This window comes from Humulus lupulus, chromosome X, assembly GCF_963169125.1.
Source record: "Humulus lupulus chromosome X, drHumLupu1.1, whole genome shotgun sequence".
NCBI lineage: Eukaryota > Viridiplantae > Streptophyta > Magnoliopsida > Rosales > Cannabaceae > Humulus > Humulus lupulus.
In genome coordinates this window covers 6,823,429-6,840,969 of record NC_084802.1, presented here as the reverse complement: position 1 = coordinate 6,840,969, position 17,541 = coordinate 6,823,429, and the positions used below count along the sequence as shown (strand labels likewise).

At 40.7% G+C, this 17,541-nt stretch overlaps 1 protein-coding gene across 1 annotated transcript; it reads left to right on the top strand.

Moving 5' to 3' along the window:
* Positions 1 to 1,323: 1,323 nt before the first annotated feature.
* Positions 1,324 to 4,225, top strand: LOC133803648 (jasmonate-induced oxygenase 4-like). The gene is made up of 4 exons (XM_062241752.1): positions 1,324 to 1,661; positions 2,046 to 2,293; positions 2,887 to 3,214; positions 3,743 to 4,225. The coding sequence occupies exons 1-4, from the start codon at positions 1,458 to 1,460 to the stop codon at positions 3,983 to 3,985; spliced, it is 1,023 nt and encodes a 340-aa protein (XP_062097736.1). The 5' UTR covers positions 1,324 to 1,457; the 3' UTR covers positions 3,986 to 4,225.
* Positions 4,226 to 17,541: the final 13,316 nt, after the last annotated feature.

Here is a 17,541-nt window from a genome sequence, read left to right as displayed (position 1 = left end):
GCATTGATCTTTACATATCACATCTTATAGGAATTCATCTGATATAGAACTTTTCTTTAGAAGGTCTCAGCTTCATAAACTGAACAAAATGTATTTTTCAGTATAAATGTGATCTTTGAGAAAGAAAAAAGGAAAGAAAAAAGGTTGATAGATTTCAAACCTGAAAGAAACCCAATGAGCTGAGAACTGCTGTTGCATGCTGTGTATCATTATATGGATGTAATATCAGCTAAATTGGTTTTAGTGGTCAAGAATACTATCTTGTTCTTTTTAAAATAAATATTATATTATGCCTAAAGGATGTTGTTTTATCTAACTTATTATATTAGGTGTTTTATGAGTATGAAAAAGTCAAGGCTCAATGCACATGGTTAGTGACCGTGCATAGAGTAGTGTAGACCAAAACCAACTCAAGAGATACTCTATTCCTTTTAAACTCAATAATATGATAAGTTTGACTTCGATTTGACTTTTTTTAAAGAGTAATTAAGATTATAGAAATAACATCTCAAGAGATATACTCAAGAGCAACTCAAGAGACATACTCTATCCCTTTAATTTGATTGCATAACCACTAAAGAAAGTTTCCTCACATGACATTTTGTAGCTTTTGAGCCAATAATGTGTTATTTATATGTTCAAGCATTAAAAAAACTATATGTTGTCTTATCAATGCATCCAATCAAGGAAATGCTTGAAAAACATTTTGAAAAGTTAGACTAGCTCTACATATTTTGACCTTGTTTTTAATTCTTAATTTGAAAGAAAGATATACAATCACATTAATTGTTGGTATGACAATCTCATAACTCCAAATTCAAGATACAAATATTAAAATGGATAATTCTTATAGGTCCTCGAAGATATTGAAAAATAGTTTATCATGTAATGCTAGCTGGCATTTGTGAGAAAAATTAATTGATTTTACTGGTTAAACAGATCTGAGACTCTTGACTATTAGAGCATCAGCAATGCAAGCAATTTTAGAAGTTTAGAAGTTTAGGAGTTGCTAAAAGTATATAAATTAGTATAAAATATTACTAATATTTTAGAAATAGAATAAGTAACGTTGTTTGAAAGTGACAACTTCTCCAATCTGCTGCCACAAAATTTTTACTATTCATTAACAAGATGGCATTATAAATATGCTCTATCCACCAATGTGGCTACAAGCATTAGTGGGCACTTTAGATTTGCGTTGAATTTTTTTGCAATAATTGAAAATTTACAAGATAAATATGATATCTCAACTAGAGTTACTAGAAAACAGCACATACTGGACCCAAAAAACATTAATATAACACTATCAACTGAACAGGCCTTTTTCAAAAGTTACAATCAACTCATCATTTCCAAGGTGGCTCACTTCCAGAAACTGAATATAAACAAACAACCAAGTTCAAAGTTACAGTGAAAGCACCAAGCTGAACCTGAAAACCCATCTCCAACCATTTCCTATGGGGTCACTTTCAAAAACTGTACAAGAATTGGCTCTCCAAGGAGAAGAAGTACCTGAAAACTTTCTCTACAAAGATGGTCATGGTGGATCTGCAGATGTCCCAGTTATGGATGTTCCAGTTGTTGATATTGGTCTTCTTGGTACTTCTGCAGAAGAGCTTGAGAAGCTCAAGTCAGCTCTCAGCACATTCGGTTGCTTTCAGGTATGAAATCTAAGAGCCCTGCTTCATTAAAGGTCACCAATTTGTGGAACATAAGTATGGTTTTGTAGATTATATTGATTTTACCTTTCTCCCTTAATTAATAGTTACAAAGTTACAAAAGGCTGTCCAGGGAAGATTCTTACAAAACCCATGTCATAATCTATCCAAAGATTGATAAAAATTGGACTTTTAGCTTGTGTATATCTAAATATATGTGTATATATATAGATAAAATGTATACAACTTTGATAGCAAGATCAATAATTGAAACTGATATGTTAAGAAACAAAGATTATGGGTCTGCCCTTTAATTATTTCTGGTTGTCTCTGACTAACCGTATTGAATCAAAGCTCAAGATTTGCTTTTGTGGGTCTTTTTTTTAGGGAATAAACCATGGTATGTCACTTGAATATTTGAATCAAGTGCGTGAAATCACAAAACAATTTTTCCATCTTCCATTGGAAGAGAAGCAAAAATACTTGAGAGAAGAAAATGATATTGAAGGCTATGGGAATGACATGGTTCTTTCAGATCAACAAAAAATTGATTGGAATGACCGTCTCTACCTTGTTATATACCCTGAAGATCAGCGGAAGCTCAAACTTTGGCCTGAAAATCCCAAACTTTTTCGGTAAGAACATTGCTAATTTACTATGGGACACACCACACTTTAAACTTATAGTGTTACATTTAGGTAAAATGGCATTCTATTGTCTTAACAGAACACTTGAAGTTAAAAGAATAGTTGACATGAACTTACTGTTTATATTTTATAGAAGATGACAGTATACACCAGTTACTACAGAAGTTTCAGTACTAGTCCACTATCCTCTAGCTAAAAAGTTTCTTTGACATGTTTAATATTGTTTTCACAGAAAACCGTTCTGATTTTAGGCACAATATGATTGTTTGATTTTGATATTTATTGGAGTATGGTATACTATGTGGAATAAGTGAAAGAATATTAAGTCATTAATAAGAACATGGGTAGCTCCACTAATCACCAATTGTATCAATTGGTTTTTAGATGGAGTCCCGTGATTTTTGTAAATATTGAGCATGATTTTACTATTTATACTTGACAGAAATAGTCTTCTAGGCCCAGTATAGCTTATTTTCTAAAAATACCAAATCAGATTAGAAACTTCTGAGATGATAAAGTGGCTCACCAGTTAGTGCACATGTCCAAGGCATAGATGTCACTGAACTTGATTGAATTTACAGGTCTACGATACATGAATATTCAGTGAAGATTCAATCAATAAGCGAGGTTATTCTTAAGGCCATGGCAAGGTCACTGAAATTGGAAGAGAACTGCTTTGTGGAGCAGTGTGGGAAAAGATCAAAACTGTATGGAAGGTTCAACTTCTACCCCAGATGTCCAAGACCTGGCCTCAGTCTTGGTATCAAACCACATGCAGATGGGACGGCGATCACCCTTCTCTTGCAAGACGAAACCGTCGAAGGTCTGCAGTTTTTGATAAACCACCAGTGGTTCAGAGCTCCAATCATTCCTGAGGCTCTTCTGATTAATGTTGGTGATCAAGTAGAGGTAATCACCTATTTATAATATCCAAACCAATGCAAAATAGTAGTTGTCTTGTTTTGAACATGACCAAACATAATCCAATAGACTAAGCAGTTGATTTCGACATAGTAGCAAGAAAGTGAAAGAAAAAGAAGAGACTGGTGAGAAACTTCAAGAAAAAGATTTTTTGGGTCAATGCATCTGATACCATGAAAGTGTTTGAAGAAAATGACTCAATCTTGAAAAATGAGAAGTTTGTCAGTAGAACTATATAGAAAATGTAAATAAAATGGAATTAGTTACATTAACCAACTCTAACGAACTTTCAACAACATAACTACCAGTCAACTTATTGTCTACATTCCATAAAAAAAAAAAATACTTAATGTCTACATTGTTGTGCTTTTAGTTTCTTGGTTTTTGGCTCTTTTGGAAAGAGTTGTCTACATTAGACCAAGTCCTGAGTTTAGTATTGTTAATTACACATCTTATCTCAATTTAACCATTGATTAACAGTTGAATTATGATGCTGATTTCTCTGTACTAATGCAGATATTAAGTAATGGCGCGTTCAAGAGCCCGCTGCATAAAGTGTTGACGAATTCAGAAAGGGAGAGGATTTCTTTGGCTGTCTTTTATACTCCAGATTCTGATAAAGAGATTGGACCTTTCGAAGAGCTGATGGACGAATCAAGGCCCAGATTGTACAGAACAGTCAAAAACTATGTCAACATTTATTTCCAATACTATCAGCTGGGGAGGAGGCCAATGGAGGCATCAAAAATCCAAGACTAACATGCCCATCTCTTAATAGTTTTTGTGCCCATCCAAGCTGTGTGGCTATCAAATGCTAAGAACTTGCAACATGGTATCAGAATAATGCAGCTTGAATACAGTGTAGGAGTTACTTTTTACTGAATATGTTGTATTTGTGACTGAATTTTAATTGGTCCAGTTCGAGAAGCTTGCAGTGCAACATTACATTTGTAGAGAAATAAAATATTAAAAAAATTTGGGACTCTCTTGTTTATTGTTTGTTGCAGTGCCGCATAATTGAAAATATTAATTCCTCTGTAACCGAAATGGAAGAAGATAAGGACCACCTTAATGACGTGTAGTTGGTCGTACAAATTCGTTTAGATTGTGTTATAACAGATTCCTTTATTCTTGGGATTGTGTACAGCTGTATAGTCCTTAATTATTCTTTTTGTCTGCCGTCTATATTGAGTATTTATTGTAAGAGCTATTCCCAATTCTTGTAACCGTTGAGCATTTAATAACATTGGTAATAGGCAGCATTCAGTATTTTTCTCTCTATTTAACTTGGTATCATAGCCATGGCTACTCCTAACGATTCATCTTCCACAACTGCTGGTCCTCGCGATGCTCTGCCTACCTCTGCTCCGGTTCACAATCCTTCTCCAATCACTGCTCAACTAGCATCAATATTTCAGAGTCTTGCTCCTCTTACTCTGAAGTTGGATCGTGGTAACTACTCCTTCTGGAAGTCTCAAGTTTTACCAGCTCTTCGTGCTCACGATTTGGATGGTTTCATACTCGGCACAAAAATCTGCCCACCTCAGTTTGTTGACAACACAGTTGGAGGCACTGCTCCAGGTGAAACTCGTCAACTTAATGTTGGCCATGCTATCTGGCGAAGAACAGATCAAGCCATTCTTAGTTGGCTGCTCAACTCCATTTCAGAAACAATGTTCAGTCACATAGTAAGGTGTACTACTTCTTTTGAGGTTTGGCACACTCTTGAACTTCTCTTCACCACACATTCCAAAGCTCGCACTCTCTAAATCCGCTTCCAACTTCAGTCTCTTAAAAAAGGGAATTTATCTATTCATGACTATATGTTGAAAATGACTAGTTTAGCTGAGAATCTTTCTGCTGCAAGCCAACTAATCTCAGATGAAGAGTTGATTTTGTACATTCTTGGCGGGCTGGGACATGATTATGACCTTGTGGTCATCACTCTCACCTCACGGCCAGATCCCATAACTCTTCAGGAAGTCCAGTTTCTCTTGCAGAGTCAAGAAATGTGATTGGAACAACTCAACACTCCTGCAAATGGTGATATGCTCACTCCCGGTGCCAACCTTGCCACTCAGTTTCGACGGTCCGCTACTATCGATGGTTCTCTGAATTCAAATGGTCCTCAGCATCGTGCCTTCTTACCTCGGGGCCGTGGTCGTGGTGGACGTGGTGGAAGAGGCAATCGTCTTGTTTGTCAACTTTGTAATCGTGTGGGACATGTGGTTGCTAAATGCTATCATCGCTTCGATATCAACTTCCAAGCTGCTGCTCCTGGTTTTAACCAACAGAACCCAAACAACAATCCACCTCAACAAGAATCCTCTGGACAGGGTCAACAAGCTCTTTACTCCTCTTCCTCAGCTGATGTTGGTCATGACAACTCTTGGTACATAGACAGTGGAGCTACGCACCATATTACACCAGATACTCACAACCTGCAAAACAAAATGGAGCACAAAGGTACCACTCAACTGCTCATTGGTAATGGGCAGCCTCTAACCATCACTGAAATTGGAAATAAAGTCTTGAGTATTCCTGAAATCTCATCTCTTCTGTTCTTAAACAATATTTTTTGTGTTCCCCATATGACCAAAAATTTGCTTTCCATATCTCAGTTAACCAAAGATAATTCTGTGTTCATTGAGTTTTATTCTGATTGGTGCATTGTTAAGGAACTGGATACGAGGAAGGAGCTAGCTCGGGGAATGCTTAGTAATGGTCTCTATCAACTCCAGCTTTCTACATCATGTTTCACTTCAAGTCATCCAAGCAAATCGAGTCTTTGTTTTTCTGCCACTTTAAATTCTAACAAAAGTCGTTTTAAATCAAATGATCATATTGCTCAATCTTTGCTTGTTCAGTCTTCTAAGCATAGTGACCTTGATATATGGCACATGAGGCTTGGTCATCCAAGCACACCTGTAATGAAAAACATGTTGAGTAATGAAAACGTTTCTTTCAAAAGTCCATTATCTTTCTGTGATGCCTATCATATAGGTAAATCTAAACACATGCATTATAAATCATCCATTAAAACAGCCAAATCACCTCTTGAAATTATCCATTCCGATGTATGGGGACTGTTATCCAAAAAATCAGAATTGATGACGTGGCAAGTAATCCCTGGACACGTGGCTGACACCTGGAAGAGCTCTGCTAGTGTATCGACTAGAAGACATATTATAAGCAGGAGACGGCCCAATCTTACCTACGACCAATCTGGTCGATGGTTCCGCATACAATGTACTATTACTATAAAGATCTTTGTAAATCCCGAATTTAACTCACACAATCTCCTGAGTATCCGATTATTCAGGAGAGAATATCTGTAACAATCTTGTGTAATCCCCCTTGAGCCTATAAATAGAGAAAGATAGCTCAAGGGAGGGACTTTTGGCTTTCGAATTACTTGATACTAGTGTAATTCTATCTGAAATATTGGATTGTTCTTCAGAGGTTGGTGAAACTCATTGAACCCTTGTTCTTTGATCACTCCTTTGATTCTCATATCAATAACAATCTAAGTGGACGTAGGTCATTACCAGATCCTGGGGCCGAACCACTATAAAATATCGTGTTCTTATTACTTTTCGTCATTCGGTTCTTTTCAACGCATTCATTCACATCAAGCATATTCTGACTCCGTGTTAGTTGACCAAAATCTGGGTCAACATTTTGGTGCTTTCATTGAGAGCTTGATTTATCATTGTTGAGAAAATCAATGGCGAAAACTGCAAGGAAAACTGGACAGGCGGCCGCCGCTGCACCGTCAAACCCGCCACCTCCTCCTCCTCCCGCAAGCGTGGCTGAGGATGAGCCACATTTAGATTTTGAGGAGGAAGAAATGGATGATGCGACGCTAAAAAGTACTCTGGGAGCGCAGCAAGAAGAGCTGGCTAATCTGAGAGCTAGTCAAGAGACAGTTGCCGAGGTTATGGCACGACAGCAGCAGGAGATTGAGCGGCAGCGCGCGGAGTTAAGCGAAAGGCAGGCGGAGATGGACCGCCACCAGAGCGAAGCCATGGCAGCCCTCGAGGCAGCCTTGCAACTGGCTAGGAATCAGGCCGCACCTGTTTCGCAGCCTGACCAACCTGTCAATGGGCCACCCCAGAGGGGTCCTAATCCTAGCCCACCAATCCAGCCCTCGAGTCCACAAAGGCCCGAGCAGCCTCAGGTGCCCCATGACGATGTCGCGATGGACCCTGAGGCACAGCCTCCATCCCAGGCTGGTCGCAGCAATCCCCCGCAACAGAGGCAGAATAGGGCCGAGCATCAACCTCGTAGTCCTAGACGTCGTAGGGGAGATGAGCCAAACCTACCAAACAGAGGTCGATATCCCCCTGGTAACAGGAGGAACTCAGAGTTAGGCTCTGCGGTCCGGGGTCCCCCGCGGCATGATAATGCCCAGGGACATAACGACCAGCGCAGGCCACCCTCTAATGCTCGGGACGTTTCAGCCAGGGATGGAAATCGAGGGAACAGTCGGTCCCACCACAGCCAATCGAGGTTCAGAGATGGCCATGGGTATGATGAGGCCGACCCAGGCAAAGGAAATGCTGGTAGGAGGAATGAAGAAAGGGGTAGAGGTGGCGGCCAGATACCCCAAGATGACCAACCCAATGGACGGGATGCTGGGGGGCAGCCCAGGCAGAATAATGTCTTCAACCGGCTCGGGGGTAGCGAGCAACGGAGAAGAGACGAGGATTTGCGAGACGTACTCAACGATCGTCGCGAGCGGCATGGCGAGAACATCCCCCCAGCAACAGAGGCTACAATGTTTCCTGTTGTTGTACAGGCCCAGATAGATGCCCTCAACCAAGCAGTGCAACAACTGGTCGGGGGAAGGACATCTTATATCGACCACGATAGGAGGAAAGGCACTCCTTTCGTACAGAGGATAGCTAATGCAGAAACTCCAAGCAAGTTCAAAATGCCTACGCTTCCAAACTTTGACGAGTACGGAGACCCAGTATCTCATGTCAATAAGTTTGAGATACAGATGGATATGCAGAAAGTGTCCGAAGACGCTCGGTGCAGGATCTTTCCTGCAACACTTTCTGAGGCCGCGCAGGAGTGGTTTTTTAAGTTCCCTCCCGCAAGCATAGTTTCCTGGGAAATGTTCGTAAGGGAGTTTTACGGACAGTTCTATGCAGGTCGTGTGCATCCGACCGAAGCAAACCAGCTGGTTGAAATTCGCCAGCAGGATGGAGAATCAGTGAAGGACTACATCCAGCGCTTTATGCGAGCAGCAGCTGGAGCAAAAACAGTGGGGGACGAAGGCAAAATGATGGCCATAACCGCAGGGGTTAGGCGTCGCTCCCCCCTCTGGAAAAGCCTCCGAAAGGAAGGAGTTAAAACTACCCCAGAATTCTTGGACCGGGCTGATCGTTACATCAAGCTCGAAGATGCCATTGCCGACGATGGAAAGCCTTCTAGCAAGGATAAGAAAGCAGCCGAGCCCGCCAAAGCCGCCAATGGGTCCAAACCTAACAGCAACGGCAAAGGCAACGGGAACGGCAGCGGCAATGGCAAGAATGGTGGAAAACGGCCGTATAACGAGCCTTCCACCTCCGACAATAAATGAGCGAAGGGTAACCGTTATGAACCACGGTTCACTAACTACACTGCCCTCGTTGAGTCTGAGGGAGAGGTTTATCAAGCCACAAGTTCTAGTGTGCCTTATAAAAAACCTGGCCCCATTCGAAAGGATATTTCGAAGAGGGACACTACCAACGACTATGGGCATGACACCAACGAATGCAACCAGCTGAAAGACGAAATTGAGTTCCTTATTAGACAAGGACACTTGAGAAGATACGTACGGGCCTCGGGAAATTCCCAACGAGAAGCTCCGGGTAGCAACGAGCAGGCGTCCACGCGCCAACGCTCGCCACCCTTACAGCTTGCCCCTGTGACTGGCACCTTATTGACCATTTGTGGAGGCCCGCACCTCGCGGGGAATAGCGGAAAGGCCAGGGAACAATATGCTTAGACCCTGCGCCACGACCAAGACATCGAGACGATGACTGTTGAGGACCGTGCACCAAAAAAGGCTCGGTCAGACGAAGGCGAAATAACCTTCTCTGATGGCGATGCCCAACACGTCCGGTTCCCACATTCCGATCCGCTGGTCGTGGATATCCAAATGGCCAACATGATGGTGAAAAGAGTGTTGGTCGATACAGGAAGTTCGGTTAATATCCTGTATAAGTCTTCGCTGGAACGCATGAAGCTGTCCGTTAAGGACTTGGAGTCCTGCAACCAAACGATATACGACTTCTCTAGAGAAGGACTCGCCCCCGCCAGATTGATCAGACTACCGGTGACGACAGGTACAGCGCCTGTGTAATGACCCACTAATCTAGACTAATTGGACCATTATCGAAACTATACATAAAACTTACATTTTTACGAAAATACCATAATTTATTGAGTAACTTGAAAATAAGAGTTATTTACAAATAAACAGAATACTAAGAAGGATTTTGGGATCCCATTGTCTTTAAAACAAAACAAGATTTAAAATAAAAGACATTACATAATAATGCGGAAAATACACATAAAAACCATAAAAACATAAAAGGAGACTATATCCTCGAATCGAATAACGCTCGGCCCCTTGACTCCATTCATCATCGATACACATTCTCCAAGCGTCACGAATCTTTCCGCCTCTAAACTTATTTTCCTGCACATAAACAGAAAGGAGTGAGCCTAATGCCCAGTAAGGAAAATCTAACACAAAGTCACATACATAATTTCATAAGAAAACATAAAGACTTAACATAACACATATAACATACACTTATTATAATGGCCATTATTACTTGGGGTCCCATAGGCTAAACAAGCATATGCCCATGGGGTTAATGGGGTCCTACTAGCTAAGTAGGTCATATGCCCATAACCCATTTGGGGTCTTGTTAGTCATATGGGTCATATGCCCAAGCCTACAAACATACACATATATCATAACACTTTTAATAACATAAAACATATAGATAACATAATCACATAACATGTTGATTCTAGCCTATTTCCTTACCAAAGTTACCGAGATTATGGACTGAGTTGGGATTGTTGGAACACTCCTAAAACCATAAAAAAAGAGTAAGTCTAAAGAAAGGAGATGAAATGAAAGAGATGGAAAGACTAAACCATAGAAAACATACTTACCAACTTATATGCTTAAAAGCTTGGATTCCCTAACCAAAATAAGAATAAGGTTAGGGGACTGAGTAGAAGGTTTTGAGAAAGGAAATAACATAAAAATACAGAAAAGAACTAGAGTTTTGGGTTTACCTCAAAGATTGCAAGATCAATCTAACATCCACCGAAATACTATAGCACTCACTTCCCAAAGTGTTTGATAAGCTTATGATGTTTAAGCTTATAGTTTTTCCCCAAACCAAGTGTTTACACTCTCACACTCACTTAACACTAGCAGCCTCTGAACTTAGAGCAAATGGTGAATAATGGCTGGGTACTAGGTCCTATTTATAGAGTTTGGGAATGAAAATATCTTGATTTTACTTGAATAAAAATAATGGCTTTTTAAGTGAAAATCATTTGAATAATCGTTCAGCAGAGGCTGAAGACTCGTTCAGAAGATGCTGGACTGTTGAAGGAGTTTGAATGGCTGAAGGGAAAAGAATTCAAATGTATTTGAAAACATGCTGGTGGAGGCGATATATCGCCCCCTATAGGCGATATATCGCCTGGACCTTTGTTCCCGAGGCGACCGTGCATCGATTCGTGTTTTCCGTATCTACGTGCTGCGATATATCGCCCCCTATAGCTGCGATATATCGGCATACGCTGAATATTTAAACACGAATTTACACATTTTTAGCTGAGTTTGAATGGAGTAAACAGCCTTGACTAAGCCCTCAACGTGCTCAAAGCTGCTGACTGACCCTATACATTCAAACTTTTACCCTTATTTAATTTAATCCTCAAAAATACTTAATCCTTAATTACCATTCAAAACATGTGCTTAAAATCCTATTGGTTGATGTCTAAACCTTATAATATAATAATATAATCCTTAATATCAGTCACATTAATAAAACCTTAGGTTATACTTAATATTCTTAAACTATAGGTTAAACTTAGAAAATCTATAAGTACTACTATGAGTGTCCAAATAACTCCCGGTCTGAACCAAAAATCCATAGTAACAAAGATAACACTAAACATACTACAATACTACTAAACAATTAGCTAAGTAAAGTTCTTGGACTCTACAGCCTGCTACCAGGACATTACTCTCTACTTTTTTAATAGTCGATTGTCCTTTGGCGTACAATGCCGTCATTGGAAGGCCTATACTGGTTGATCTACGGGTCGTCATCTCTATGTGGCACTTAGCCATGAAGTTCCCGACGGATGCAGGGGTAGGACGCGTGTTGGGGAACCAAAGGGAAGCCAGAGAGTGCTACAATGCCTCAATCACAAAGGCGAAAAATGGAATACCGAAGGGAACTACCTCGGATAGGTTGCAGATGGCAGTAGATTCACAAGCCCAATCCGGTGATGAAGTCACCAAATAGGGTGTTGCCCAAAGTGGGGATAGAGACTTAGATCCTCGCTTTGGGGATTTTGAAGAAAAGGTTGGACCCGTCGAGGACCTGGAAGAGGTCCAACTCGACGAAAAAGACCCGACCAGAGTTGTAAAGGTCGGGAAAAACCTGGAGCCCACCACGAAGCACGCACTGGTGGAATTTTTGCGGAAGAACTAGGAGGTTTTTGCCTGGTCACACAAAGACATGGCTGGAATAGATCCTGCAGTTATCAGCCATGTCCTGAATATAGACAAGACTTTTCCACCCGTGCAACAAAAGAGAAGGTTGCTCGATAAAGACAGATCGAGAGCCTTAAAAGAAGAAGTTGAAAGATTAAAGGAGAATGGGTTCATCAGGGTGGCATTTTATCCATCGTGGGTCTCCAATCTAGTGCTGGTTCCCAAGCCTAACGTCAAATGGCGAACCTGCGTGGATTTTACAGACCTCAATAAAGCCTGCCCAAAGGACTACTTTCCACTCCCAAAAATCGACCAGCTGGTCGATGCTACTGCAGGACACGAGATCCTCTCGTTCATGGATGCCTATTCGTGCTACAATCAAATTAGCATGCATCCCCCCGATGAGGATCACACCAGCTTTCGGACCGATACGGGCTTATACTGTTACAAAGCCATGCCCTTCAGACTGAAAAACGCAGGTGCGACTTACCAACGGCTAGTCAACCACATGTTTAAGGAGCTGATCGGAGTAAACATGGAGGTATACGTGGACGACATGCTGGTAAAGTCTTAAAAGGCAGAAGGACATGTAAGGGATTTACAAGAGTGCTTTGATGTATTAAAAAAATACCAAATGAAGTTAAATCCCCTCAAATGTTCCTTCGAAGTTGGATCAGGGAAGTTTTTGGGGTTCATTGTAAATTCAAGAGGAATCGAGTCCAACCCCAACAAAATAAAGGCCCTGATCAACATGAAATCGCCAGAAAGGATCAAAGATGTACAAAGTTTAACCGGGAGAATCGCAGCCCTAAGTAGATTTATTTCGAAGTCAACAGACAAGTGCATCCCTTTCTTCAATCTACTTAGGGAAAATAAGAAGTTTGAATGGACAGGAGACTGCGAGCAGGCATTCCAGACCTTGAAAGCTCATATGGCACAGCCTCCCATCTTATCAAAGCCAATCGAAGGAGAAACTTTGTTTATTTACCTGGCGATTACAGAAGTTGCTGCGAGCGCGGCGCTAGTACGAGAAGAAGAAGGCGTACAGAAAGCGGTCTACTATGTAAGCAAAAGGCTAATCGGAGCAGAACTGAGATATCCACCAATCGAGAGGTTAGCATATTTCTTATTCCTGGCCTCTAGGAAGCTGCGCCCTTATTTCCAAGCCCATCCTATCACGGTTTTAACTGACCATCCCCTACGGCAAGTCCTCCAAAAACCAGAGGCGGCTGGGCGATTATTAAAATGGGCAGTCGAACTAGGGCAGTTCGATATAACGTATTCACCGCGAGCAGCAGTAAAGGGACAAGTCTTAGCCGGTCTTATTGCAGAATTCACAGAACTCCCAGAGAGCGAGCAGTGCGATTCGCCGAATGCGCCTGGGCCTCAAGAGAAAACTCCTCCGTGGAAGTTATTCACGGATGGGTCATCCAACGAATCCCACGCAGGAGTGGGAGTGATATTGATAACGCCGGAAGGGCATCGATTTCATTGCGCCATCAGGTTCGACTTCACCGCGTCAAATAATGAAGCTGAATACGAAGTGTTCCTCGCTGGATTGAGAATGGCAAAAGATATGAGCATAAAGACGCTTGATATTTACAGTGACTCACAGCTGGTCGTGAACCAGGTTCTAGGGGAATATCAAGCGCGAGGTTTAAAAATGGTGGCCTACTTGAATAAAACAAAAGATCTGCTAGCCCAATTCACGGAGTACACCCTCCAGCAAATTCCGCGAGATCAGAATTCAAACGCAGACGCCTTAGCCAAACTCGCGAGCGCGAAGGATGCTGACACTTTGAACATTGTGCCAGTGGAAAGACTGAGTAAGCCAAGCATACAAGCGGTTGAGACCAATATGGAGATTCGAATGAAGGATACGTGGATGGCACCTTACTTGGAGTATCTGACGAACGGTGTGCTACCAGCAGATAGAAACAAAGCCAAAACTCTACAAAGGCGAGCCGCTAAATACATATTGGTCGATGATGTTATGTACCGAAGAGGATATTCAATGCCATTACTCAGATGCGTTACACCAGAAAAAGCTAAGGAACTCATGAAAGAAGTGCATGAAGGCTTCTGCGGGGATCACGCTGGGGGGCAGAGTTTGGCAAAGAAGATTCTAAGGCAAGGCTACTCCTGGCCAACTATGAACGAGGATTCGATGGAGTTTGTACGAAGATGCGATAAATGTCAAAGGTTCTCCAAAATTCCACGAGCGGCTCCAAATGAATTGAAACAGATGCAAAGTCCGTGGCCTTTTGCGGTGTGGGGAATATATTTGATTGGGTCCCTACCAACGGGAAAAGGCGGAGTAAAGTATGCAGTCGTGGCAGTCGATTACTTCACCAAATGGGCCGAAGCTGAGCCACTCGCCACCATAATGACCAAGAAAGTTCTTGACTTTGTCATCAAGAACATTGTTTGTCGCTATGGTTTGCCCCGAAAGATAGTTTCAGACAACGGAACCCAATTTGACAGTGACTTATTCACCGACTTCTGCGAAAGGCATGGAATTATTAAAAGCTTTTCTTCAGTTGCGCATCCCCAAGCAAACAGGCAGGTCGAAGTCGTGAATAAAACTCTTAAAGATACCCTGAAGAAGAGGCTTGAAGATGCTAAAGGAGCATGGCCAGAGCAGCTGCCTGAAGTCCTTTGGTCGTATAGAACATCTCACCGAACAGCGACAAGTCATACCCCATTTTCCTTGGCCTACGGATATGAGGCTATGTTACCTGTCGAGTTAGATCCCCCCTCACATCGACGCCTAACATACGACCAGGACCAAAACAGCCAACTAATGATGGAGTCCCTAGATTCAATTGACGAGATACGGGAGAAGGCCCAACTCTGAGTTGCTGCTTACCAGCAAAAAGTCGCCCGGTACTTTAACTCCAAAGTTAAAGAAAGAAAATTCAACGTCGGTGACTTGGTGCTACGACGAGTTTTCTTAAATACCCGTGACCCCACTGCTGGAGTACTTGGACCTAATTGGGAAGGACCTTACTAGATTGAAGAAGTCCTTTATCCGGGCACCTATAAACTTGCACGACTAAACGGAGATCTCGTTCCACGTTATTGGAATGGAGAACACCTGCGCAAGTATTATCAGTGAACAGTCCTTTTTAAAGGACTGGCTTGTATTAAATTTTACTTTTTACAAGTTTTGCAAAGAGGGTTAGCCACGTTGTATGGCTAATCGCTCGTATATGTAAGATTCTATTTTAGAATCACTCGTAAAGACATGTTTAGTCCATTTTTAATACGAGATTATAAGGGACTGTGCGCAGCCAGTCATTCTTGCCAACCTTTGTGAATTTATATTTACAAGTATTTGTTCATTACGTGTGTTGTTTTGCTGTAATACAAGTATTACTTTTTCACCCGAGCAGAAATGTTCGAACATGTAGAGTCCAAGAACTTTACTTAGCTAATTGTTTAGTAGTATTATAGTATGTTTAGTGTTATCTTTGTTACTATGGATTTTTGGTTCAGACCGGGAATTATTTGGACACTCATAGTAGTACTTATAGATTTTCTAAGTTTAACCTATAGTTTAAGAATATTAAGTATAACCTAAGGTTTGATTATGTGACTGATATTAAGGATTATATTTATTATATTATAAGGTTTAGACATCAACCAATAGGATTTTAAGCACATGTTATGAATGGTAATTAAGGATTAAGTATTTTGGAGGATTAAATTAAATAAGGGTAAAGTTTGAATGTTATAGGGTCAGTCAGCAGCTTTGAATACGTTGAGGGCTTAGTCAAGGTTGTTTACTCCATTCAAACTTAGCTAAAAATGTGTAATTTCGTGTTTAATTATTCAGCATGTGCCGATATATCGCAGCTATAGGGGGCGATATATCGCAGCACGTAAATACGGAAAACACGAAACGATGCACGGTCGCCTCGGGCATACTGGCCCAGGCGATATATCGCCTACAGGGGGCGATATATCGCCTCCTCCAGTATGTTTTCAAATGTTTTTGAATTCATTTCCTTTCAGCCATTCAAACTCCTTCAACAGTCCAGCATCTTCTGAACGAGTCTTCAGCCTCTGCTGAACGATTATTCAAATGATTTTCACCTAAAAAGCCATTATCTTTATTCAAGTAAAATCAAGATATTTTCATTCCCAAACTCTAAAAATAGGACCTAGTACCCAGCCATTATTCACCATTTGCTCTAAGTTCAGAAGCTGCTAGTGTTAAGTGAGTGTGAGAGTGTAAACACTTGGTTTGGGGAAAAATTATAAGCTTAAACATCATAAGCTTATCAAACACTTTGGGAAGTGAGTTCTATAGTATTTTGGTGGAGGTTAGATTGATCTTGCAAATCTTTGAGGTAACCAAAGATCTAGTTTCTTTCTGTATTATGTTTCCTTTCTCTTAGTCTTCTACTCAATTTCCTAACCTCATTCTTATTTTGGTTAGGGAATCCAAGTTCTTAAGCACTTAAGTTGTGGTAAGCATATTTTCTTTTAATGGTTTAGTCTTCCTATTCTCTTTCATTTCATCTCCTTTCTTTAGACTCACTCTTGTTCATTATGGTTTTAAGAGTGTTCTAAAAAGTCCCAACTCAGTCCATTTTATCCCGGTAACTTTGGTAAGGAAAATAGGCTAGAATCTATATGTTTATGTTTATGTTATCTTATGTGTTATGTTATGATATGTTATGAATGTGTTATGAATTTGTTATGCATGTGTTTGTTGTAGGCTTGGGCTTATGCCCTATTTGACTAACAAGACCCCAAAAAGATTGTGGGCATATGCCTATTTAGCTGGTAGGACCCCACTAATCTCATGGGCATAAGCTTGTTTAGTCTATGGGACCCCAAGTAATAATGGCCATTATAATAAGTGTATTATGTGTTATGATATGTCTTTACGTTATTATGAAATTATGTTTATGTTTATGACTATGTGTTAGATTTTCCTTGCTGGGCATTAGGCTCATTCCTTTCTGTTTATGTGCAGGAAATAAGCTTTAGAGGTGGAAAGATTCGTGACGCTTGGAGGATGTGTATCGATGATGGATGGAGTCAAGGGGCCGAGCGTTATTCGATTCGAGGATGTAGTTTCGGTTTTATGTCTTTTTACATGTATTTTCCGCACTAATTATGTAATGTCTTATTATTTTAAAGTATGTTTTTGTTTTAAAGACAATGGGATCCCATATCCGTTTTGGTATTTACTTTGTAAATAACTCTTATTTTGCAAGTTACTCAATAAATTATGGTATTTTCGCAAATGTAAGTTCTTTTAAGGATTTTATGTATAGTTTCGTTAATGGTCCAATTAGTCTAGAGTAGTGGGTCATTACAGAACAGGTCATGGTCAAGGCAAGTGACCAAAGACCTAAAGCTCCTCGATCACTTGATAAGGCACATCGATAGCAAAGCGTACCATGAGGTATGTAAACACATGAACAAAATGAGTGAAAGCATGCTAAGGAACTTAGAGTATTTTTCAAAATTTATATTTTGTTAAATCAAGCCAAAGTACTATGTTAAGTTCGGTCATACGGACAAATGTTATAATAAATGAAAATGTTAT

Excerpts from the sequence above, each read along its gene's own strand:
- LOC133803648 (XM_062241752.1), top strand. The coding sequence starts at position 1,458 with ATGGGGTCACTTTCAAAAACTGTACAAGAATTGGCTCTCCAAGGAGAA. Across the intron at positions 1,662-2,045 it reads GCACATTCGGTTGCTTTCAG|GGAATAAACCATGGTATGTC; the intron begins GTATGAAATCTA and ends TCTTTTTTTTAG. Across the intron at positions 2,294-2,886 it reads GAAAATCCCAAACTTTTTCG|GTCTACGATACATGAATATT; the intron begins GTAAGAACATTG and ends TTGAATTTACAG.